Raw genomic sequence first — 9,346 nt, 5'->3', positions numbered from 1 at the left:
TGAAATAGAGAACATATTTAGCTGCAGCACCTCCTTGTATGACAGGCCATTTTAGGTAAGAAAGGTGTGTGTTCAACCATGGCCAGGTCAGAAATGCTGCTTTTTCAGAGCAAAACTAATTGGGATCATCTTTGCAGAAACGGCCTCTGGCTTCTGCCTTTATCAATCCTGTGAGGACCAAGAAGCAGAGGATTGGCCAAGAGCCCTGTGATATCGAGCCAGCAGCTGGTGGCCGCTGTCCTTCTTCCTTGGACCTGCCTTCCACATCCTGCTCAACTTTGAACCTCCCTCCAAGTGTCAGCTCCATTTCCACCTCCACGCATGAGCTACAAGAGAAAGATAAATTTTGGACTCCATCTGGAATCCCAGTGCCTGTCAGGGTGCAGGGGAAGATTTCTAGCTCCAAAGGTGAGAAAACAGAGTTAGACAGGGTGAAAAAATCCCATCCTTTGATTTTGATAAAATGCTTGCCATGAGCAAAGCCAAAGAGATGAGCAGAGAGTGCAGGAGCCAAGAACAAAAGGAGCCACACGATCCCAGCATGAAGGGTATTAAACTGATGGACCACTTTTAGATATGCTTCCATTACATTTTTTACTGGATATCTGTATGGTTTTTTAGTCATATCTAGCCTCCCATCTACCAGCACCTCCAAGTCCTCCCCACCTTCATCTCCAAGCCTGTCTTGGTGTCAGGGAAAGTCCCAAACCCAAAGATGCAGCACTTTGCACTTGGCTTTGTTGAATCTGATGAGGTTCCAAAGGCCCCACTTCCTGGTCCTTCCAGATGGCATCCCATGCCTCTGGTTTTGGCAAACTTGCTGAGGTTGCACTTAATCCCACTGTCCATGTCATTCTAGACATAGCTCAATGCTTGAGCTTACGAACAGGGGAAATCACATAAAAGCTTCATGCATAAAAAATTTTTCATAAAAACTTCCCATTCAGTATCACTCCTTTACCAGCTTTTAATGACTGTTTCTGTTTAATGCTTCACTGTTTAGATTCTTGGAGATCTGTAAATACTGAACAGAGGCTCAAAAGTCTTGGTACATCCTTTTGAATCAACTTCCTTTCCTTCTCCAAACCTCCAATTTGAACTATTTGTTTCTGGTTTTCCCTCACTTTAGGAGAAAAAGCAGAGGTCAGAGGAGCTCAACAAAGCAATTCAGGTCCTGTGCCTGAGAAGAGGAGGATGATGACTGTGAGACTTGCAGACATTGACTGGAGCGGTTGTGCTGCTGTTTACGGCCGGCCCTACAGGGACAGGGTGATTCATTTACTTGCTCTGAGGGATTACAAGGAGCCAGAGTTACTTGCTCGGCTGCAGAGAGATGGAGTCAGGCAAAAGGACAAGGATTCCCTTGGAAAAATCCTTCAGGAGGTGAGATCGTGGAACTTGTGCCAGTGCTCCTTCCATCATGCTATTCTACTATTCATAATTTACTACTTCCTCACCGGTTGAAATTAGAGACTTTGCCAATAGTCCTTCGAGTTAAGTTCCACTGGGATTTCTTTCTCATAGGCTTTCATAAAATGCACACCCATTGAAAGATGCAGGAGATCCTTCTTTCCTTCCTTTTTAAATATTCCCCTTCTGCATAATATATCAAATAGGAATATTTCCTCTTTAGCTAGGAAAAAGCATTTTGGAACTTAGTCAAAGGACTCAAATTCAACATGGACACACTTTTAGTTGATCCTACAGTGACTTTAAGGAACTGATTCCCTGAAGCTGTGACGTTTGTTGCTGTGTTTGCCCAGGGCAGTGGCAGGGATTTTTCACCCTGAGGACATTCACAACACCATGAGAGCCATGTTTTGCCATCCCAACTGAAGTAGCCCTTTTAGATTTCTGTAGTTTGCACATAGATGTAATGAACATTTGTTTTCTGAAATGTGTGCCTGTAGGTTGCTGACCTGAATGCAAAGGATAATTCCTTCAGTCTGAAGGAGCATCTGTTTCAAACCCTTCAGACTGATTGGCCTGGCTACAGTAAAAACGATAGAGCGAAGTTGAAGTTAATACTTTCTAGGAAAGTTCAGTCTATTGGGGAAGGAAAAGAGCCTTTTTAGAAGAAAGCCCTGGGAAATGAAGCCTAGGTTCTTAGAATATGCTGAGGTAGAGGGACCTGCCAGGATCCTAGCCCTGCACAGAATCACACCAGGTGCCCAAGAGTGCTGTCCAAACACTTCCTGAAGCCTTGCTGCAGTGACCACTGGCCTGGGGAGCCTGCTGCAGTGCTCAAGCACCCTCTGGGACACGCATGTTTTCCTGATATCCTGCCTAAAGCTCCTTCAACTCATCTTCATGCTGTTTCCTTGAGTCCTGGCACTGAAGCTCTGCAAGGAAAGGACTATGACAGTTGATATTTAGGCCTTGTAACTTGAAATATTGGACCATCCTTACAGAAAAACAGCTCCATCTCAGAGCCTCACCAGCAGCAGCCAAGCAACATCTCCAGGGCCTTCAGAGAGAAACGCTCCAGCAAGACCTGCTCAGGTATTTTGTGCATTTTTAATATTCTGTACTCTCTGTAAAGTTTCAGCAGACTTGCTGGTGGTATAAAAGCTGTGATGTGAATGTGCAGGAGCAGGCCTAAGCATGTTTTGCCTCAGACATTCCAAGTGCTGTGACAGAAAGGCTGTGGTGAGAAGAGAGGATCCTGCAGGGGTGGAGCAGCACTGTCCTGAGCCAAATTTCTCCTCTGCCTGAAGACTTGAGCTCAGTCCCCACCTCAATTCATTCCCTGGAGGAGGCCTCAAAAGGCTGGCTCTGCAGGAAAAATCTCCTGTACATAAGAGGCTGCCCCAGGGCCGGGCAGATGGGGCCCTCTCGCCCTCTTGTCCCTCTGTCTCTCTGTCACCCTCATTGCTGACTCCAGCTCTGCACTATCCACGTGGCTGCACCAACACAGGATCTACAGAATGGTGATATTCCCTCAGTCCCTCCTCTGTCTCTGTTTCACTCCTCCCTCACTCTGCCTGGGCACACACGGCTGTCCTGTTCTACTCCATGCTCAGTTCAGAAGTTTGCAGTGGGTGTGGGGAGCTTGTGGCCATGTGCTGTGGCTTGTGAGTCAGCAGCTTTGAGAAGGTCCTTGGGAGGAGCTGAGAGATGATTGAAGGGCACTGAGCAGCACTGAGGGCTTATTGGGAAGCACTTGTGAAACTCTCTTGTGCAAATTTAAGGGTTTTGTCCGCCAACAGCTTTTGAGTCTGCACAGCAGGTAGCCTGCTGGACCTTAGACTACTGTACCTAAAAGCACAAGAGTTTCCTGACATGTGGCTGCTGTCTTTGTTCATCCCGATGAGAATTCACAATCAACCATCACACCCCGTACTCCTGTATTCTAATAGTGAAGCACTAATCTGATTTTTAACACATAAAACTCTAAAACAGCCAGGTGCCTCTTCAGTAAGTCATGTGGGAGTTTGACAGCAAAAGCTGAGTATTTTCCTGGTGTGTACAAGCAGAAATTGGGACCTAGATAAAACTTACAGGACATCCCCTTTGGGGGAGGCTTTGCTGGAGATGCTGAAGTGTTGCAGTCATGCTGGCATGGTAGCGTGGAGGAAGATTTTAGAAAGGCCTTGGGAATGGTAAACTGAGGAAAAGGATACATTCATGTATGCCCCATTGTTTTAGAAAGGCTTTGGGAATGAGAAACTGAGGGAAAAGATACATTTATGTATGCTCCACTGTTTCGGGAAAGTCCCGCTTCAGCATTCCTCTGTAGACCCCCTTCTCCCCACCCCTGAGCAGTTCCCATTGGACCTGGCCCCTGGGGTGGTTCTGGTGTGCCTTAGCTGAACACTGTCTCTATTGTTTAAGACCTTATCTCTTAATTTTGCTGTATAAAACTGTATCTGGGCAATAGCCCAGGGCCTTTGGTCACTGCAATGCTTCAGGCAATACAATCTCTCTGGACAAGCATACCATTGGTCTCTCTTGGTCTCTTTATCTCGAACCCTTGCGGCGACTGAGGCAGCGCCGCAGCTCGGACCGTGCTAACCCAGCCGCTGCCTGGTAAGCCCAGGGCAGCGGGACCGCGGAAAACCCCGGCCCCGGAGGGGACAGCTAGCCGGAGGGTCCCGGGGGGCCGGGGAGGGACGGGGGACAGCGGCGAGAAACCCCCGAGAGCAAAGTGGCGGTCGAAAGAGAAGCAACAAGTGGCGCACCAACGTTGGGCTTTGCACTGGTCTGAGCAAGCCTGCCGCAGCCGTCGTGGACAGTGCACTGGCTAGGAGCTTTTCCAGACACTTTGCAGTGTCACCGCGAGCTGCAGAGCGGAGAGCGGTGTGAATAAATCGCTACGCAGGCTGTCGGCTCCGCGGGGAGAAGCTCTGGGATCACGCTGGTGGTGTGAGGCATTTGCCTCTCCACACAGCCCAGCGGGACTGTTGCCGTGGAGACAGACGCCGATTTCTGTCCGGCGAGGTCGCCACGGGTCGGACGGCACCTCTCCACACCCGGGAGACCGCCCGGGGTTCGGGAACCGTTGCTGCAGTGGTGTCTAAAGGACGGCGGTGGGTGAGTCTCGTACTGGGGGGCAGGGGCCCGGCCAGGAGACATCGGCTCCTGTGTGCCCGTGGGGGGACACGCCAGCGCGCAGGCGTGACGGGAGTCTCCGTCGTAGCTTTAGAACTTTGGGTTTGCTGCAGTAATTGGTTGAGATTTGCTGTGAAGCCAGCCATGGGTGTTAGGCTGACTACACAGCAGAAAGAGATTTATAAACAAGTTCAGGAGCCCCTGCTGAGTGCAGGTGTCAAATTTCCTGAGAGCCTTGTAAAAGAGTTTGTCAGATGGTTATCAGTAAGTTTTCCAGAGATAACAGAGCAAGTAGTGAGAGAAAGACGATTTTGGAAGCGTGTTGGTGCAGTGCTGAGTGAAAGGACAAAGGCAGGAGATCCCTCAGTGAAAGAAGGTTTTATGAGAATGTTTTTGGTCATTTACGATGTTGTGAAAGAGAGTGCGGACACTCAGGGCGCCCAGGGAGCAGAAAAGCGCCCTGTCGCGTCCCCGGTGCCCCCCCGCACCCCCTGCGGTGAGAAAACTAACTGTGCAGATGTAGATTTAGTTTCTAACCCTTCTCCTCCTCCTGCTTTTGCTCCCGCAGCTGAAAATCCATGCTTTGCACCCCCCATTCCCCCTCCCGTGCAGCCTCCACAAGATGGAGGTGGCCACGCGGTTTTCCCTTCTCTATCCCCGCATTCCCTGCTCCCTGTGCCAGCCCAGAACATGCCCCCAGCCCTCGCATTCCCCCCTCCGCCTGTCCCTGACCCCAACCCCTCCTCCCTTGCGGCGGTTCAGCCCACATTCCAGCCCCCGGTCCAGCCCTCAGCTCCTCCTCTCGCAGTTCCATCACCACCCCCTGTCCCTGTCCCAGCCCCGCTCCACGCAGCCCCGCCGGCTGCGGCCACTCCCTCACAAGCCGGCCCTCCTCCTCCTCCCCCTCCCTCTCCCGGTTTCCCTGGCAACGGCAGCGCCCAGGCTGTCAGCCGGGAAGTGCTCAGAGAGACCGAGCCTGCGTTCTTAGCCCCTGTGATTTATAATGCCAGGGGACAGAACGCCAAATGGGAGCCCCTTTCGTATGATAGTATTAGGGAACTTTGCAAAATGAAGCGTGAGTTTGGGGAAAGAAGTGAATTTTTTAAGAGCATTTTGAAAGCTACGCTATGCTCCAAGACATTTGTCCCCGCTGATTTGAAACGTCTTTTCAGTTGCTTGCTCCCTCAGTCTGAGTTTAGATTGTGGGAAAGAACGTGGAAAAGACTTGCAGCAGATCTCCTCCCAGAGATTCTGCAAAGTCCAAGCCTTTCCACAGATATAGAGGATGAGGAAATCACTTTAGAACATCTAGTGGGTGAGGGTGATTGGAGCCAAGCTGAAAAGCAAGCAGCAGGCATTCCCAGAGCAGTGTTAGACCTGTCCAGGGATGCAGCAGAACGTGCATTTTTTAATATGCCTTCTAAAGACCCTATTGTCTCATATACCGCTTTAAAGCAGTCTGTTTCAGAACCATTCATGGATTTTGTGGATCGTGTGCGAGCCTCTGTGGAAAAGAGGGTGCAAAATCCAGAGCTCCAAGACCAACTTATATTAGAACTGGTCACCACAAATGCAAATGAAGTCTGTCAGCGAATCATCCTATCCCTTCCATCATCGCCTCCCCCCACACTCGATCAGCTCATCGAGGAGTGCACCAGGAAAGCTATGCTGATGACAGAGGACTCAGTGATAAAACCACGGGAAAGGGTGGTTGCTTCAGGAGCAGCAACCCCCAGGACTCCAGGATCTGAAGGGCCTCCTCGACAAGGGGGGAAGGCGGGAGGGGGGAGAATCATTTTCCTTTATACTGGCAGAGCAAATTGTATCTTTTTCAGAGTTAGTTCACTTTGTTGTATGATTTTATCTTTCTTTCAGACTAGCAGAATGTCAATTTCCACATTCCTGCTCATCGTTTGGTTCCAGGGAATGGTCATCTACCCTTCCACGGTGGATGCATGGATTGTTCCACAGCCCAAGAAAAATGTGTGGGTCACGCTAGCCCAAGCCTTGCAACAGGATCATATGTGTTTGTCCACTGCCTCAGCAGAAAATCCGATGTCCACATGTTTAATAGGGGTTCCAAGTAAGGGGGATGAGTTTCCAATTGGTCTGGTCCGTTTGCAAAAGCAGGTGAACGAAAATAAAATACCTAAAGGTGCAGGACAAGTTGAAGCACAAGTGCGAAATCCCCTCATTTTGTGGCAAGGGTGGGTTTCACATTTGCCCACTGCTGAGGGGGAGCCCCAGGAATTAGAACTCCTAGGCTCTGCAAAAGCTGAATTTTGCATTCAATTTGATTTTTCCCCAACCAAAGAAGTAAAATTATATGAGCATGTCAAACAGTACAAAGTAGAATTCAGAGCAGGTCAATGGTGCACAGCTGTCTACAAGCTGAAATTTGCATCCACCACTGATTTCCGTCCACGCAAGCTGGACAAGGGAATGTTTCTTATCTGTGGGGACAGAGCGTACCCAGGAATCCCATCTCGTCTTATTGGAGGTCCATGTACTTTTGGGCATCTGACCCTTGCTTCCCCCAACATGACCCAAATTCCAATTGGGCAAGCAAAAAGTGGGAAAAAAATTACTAAGCGGAGTGCAAGTCAATTTGATGAACATTGTGATGCAGAAATTTATCATTGGGCAAAATCCAAAAGAGTTGCTGTCTCTGTGTTTTTACCATGGGTTGCAGCAGCCAAAGCATTGAGTGAATTAGGCAATCTAGAATGCTGGGTGACAAAGCAGGCAAATTTAACATCAGCAGCCCTGAGTGACCTCCTAGAAGACGAGGAAATAACCAGGAAGGCTACCCTCCAAAATAGGGCAGCTATTGATTTCCTGCTGTTGGCACATGGTCATGGATGTAAAGAATTTGATGGGTTGTGTTGTTTTGATCTGTCATCTAAAGGACAGAGTGTCCACTCGTCCATTCAGGAAATGAGAAGCCTCATTGGGAATGTGAAGCAAGAAAATGAGGATTGGTTTAAAAATCTGTTCAAAGACTGGGACCTTTCTGGGTGGGCAGTGTCTCTTTTAAAAGACATCTTTTACTTTCTAGTTGCATTGTTTTTAGTTCTGTTAGCATTTGGAATTCTGAAGCGGATCGTCTCCAAGGTCATCACCTCGAAGCCGAAGGCTTCCGCGCCGGTTTTGATCGCTGCTGCCGCCACGGAAAGCGATTGGTGGGAAGACGACAAGCAGAAAGACACTGCAGTTTAAGAGCCACAGTTTACCTTCTCCCAAGGCATCGTTCATCTTAGTAATTGAAAAGCGGGGAATTGTTGCAGTCATGCTGGCATGGTAGCGTGGAGGAAGATTTTAGAAAGGCCTTGGGAATGGTAAACTGAGGAAAAGGATACATTCATGTATGCCCCATTGTTTTAGAAAGGCTTTGGGAATGAGAAACTGAGGGAAAAGATACATTTATGTATGCTCCACTGTTTCGGGAAAGTCCCGCTTCAGCATTCCTCTGTAGACCCCCTTCTCCCCACCCCTGAGCAGTTCCCATTGGACCTGGCCCCTGGGGTGGTTCTGATGTGCCTTAGCTGAACACTGTCTCTATTGTTTAAGACCTTATCTCTTAATTTTGCTGTATAAAACTGTATCTGGGCAATAGCCCAGGGCCTTTGGTCACTGCAATGCTTCAGGCAATACAATCTCTCTGGACAAGCATACCATTGGTCTCTCTTGGTCTCTTTATCTCGAACCCTTGCGGCGACTGAGGCAGCGCTGCCGCTCGGACCGTGCTAACCCAGCCGCTGCCTGGTGAGCCCAGGGCAGCGGGACCGCGGAAAACCCCGGCCCCGGAGGGGACAGCTAGCCGGAGGGTCCCGGGGGGCCGGGGAGGGACGGGGGACAGCGGCGAGAAACCCCCGAGAGCAAAGTGGCGGTCGAAAGAGAAGCAACACTGAAGGGAGTGGGAGCTACCTCCCAAAGCCTTTTAACAGTAGACATGGAGAAGGACTTGCTAAGTCCTAGGATGAGAAACTAGGAATGCAATAGAGCAGATATTTTCCTGGAGGTCTTCCATTATTTAAGAGATAATTTTTTAAAAAAAACCATGTTTTTTCAACCATTGCTAGTTCACAAATCCTGCTTTTTTAGAATGGAGCAAAACCTGATCTGGGTCAGAGAGTAATGAATTGTTTTGTTATTGTTGTAGAAACGGGGTTCTGTCTTGACCAGACCTGTGATGAGCAAGAAGCAGAGGATTGAGCAGTAGCTCAGTTACCTCCAGCCAGCACCTGGTGGCCGCTCTTCTTCCTGGCTGCTGGCTTTGACATCCCATTCTACTTCCTACCTGTCTCCAAATGTCGGCTCCATTTCCCCTGCACCTTTTGGGTTTAAGAAAGACACAAATTTCTGAGTTCTACAATGACAGCAATCATGTGCTGAAGACTACCATGTGAAAAAAGATGTGAGAAGAATTCGGGAGGCTGAAGTAGTAGTGTCCCTTGGATCTCAATGAAGGTATCAGTGTACAGCTTTTCCTAACTCCAGTGTGGATAATGATGGAGTAAAGATTTGATGATTAAGGGAAGCCTCTGCATGAATTAAGGTGCAAGAAAGACTCTATTCCAGAGTCACTAGTACAGACATTATTTCATAGTAAATGTAAACTAGAGGGATAGAAAGCTAAAGGAGGAGATGGGCCAGGCGGGGAGAAGTGCTGAGATGAACACCGAGGTGGGTTAGGCCCGCATAGGCCCTCCCTTCCTGCAGTGCAGTTGCACAGGCTCAGCTGCAGCAGTGGTGCTGCATCCCCTCATTGCATTTGCAGTGCAGGAGGGGAGGG

The 9,346-nt window shown here is 49.2% G+C and overlaps 1 protein-coding gene across 2 annotated transcripts; it reads left to right on the top strand.

Moving 5' to 3' along the window:
- The first annotated feature begins 3,562 nt into the window (after nucleotides 1–3,562).
- Nucleotides 3,563–8,225, top strand: LOC146763646 (uncharacterized). 2 transcript variants are annotated; one of them, XM_085566642.1, is made up of 2 exons: nucleotides 3,563–4,533; nucleotides 6,010–8,225. In XM_085566642.1, exon 2 carries the CDS (start codon nucleotides 6,028–6,030, stop codon nucleotides 7,768–7,770), a length of 1,743 nt encoding a protein of 580 aa, XP_085422768.1. In that variant the 5' UTR covers nucleotides 3,563–4,533; nucleotides 6,010–6,027; the 3' UTR covers nucleotides 7,771–8,225. The 2 variants fall into 2 exon arrangements, with proteins under 2 accessions (XP_085422768.1, XP_085422769.1); XM_085566643.1 differs by having other exon boundaries at nucleotides 6,007–8,225.
- Nucleotides 8,226–9,346: the final 1,121 nt, after the last annotated feature.

The sequence above is a fragment of the Lonchura striata genome, chromosome Z (genome assembly GCF_050655825.1).
Source record: "Lonchura striata isolate lonStrDom1 chromosome Z, ASM5065582v1, whole genome shotgun sequence".
In the NCBI taxonomy this organism is placed as follows: domain Eukaryota; kingdom Metazoa; phylum Chordata; class Aves; order Passeriformes; family Estrildidae; genus Lonchura; species Lonchura striata.
The sequence above is the reverse complement of the archived record's forward strand: the minus strand, read 5'-3'. Positions and strand labels throughout refer to the sequence as shown.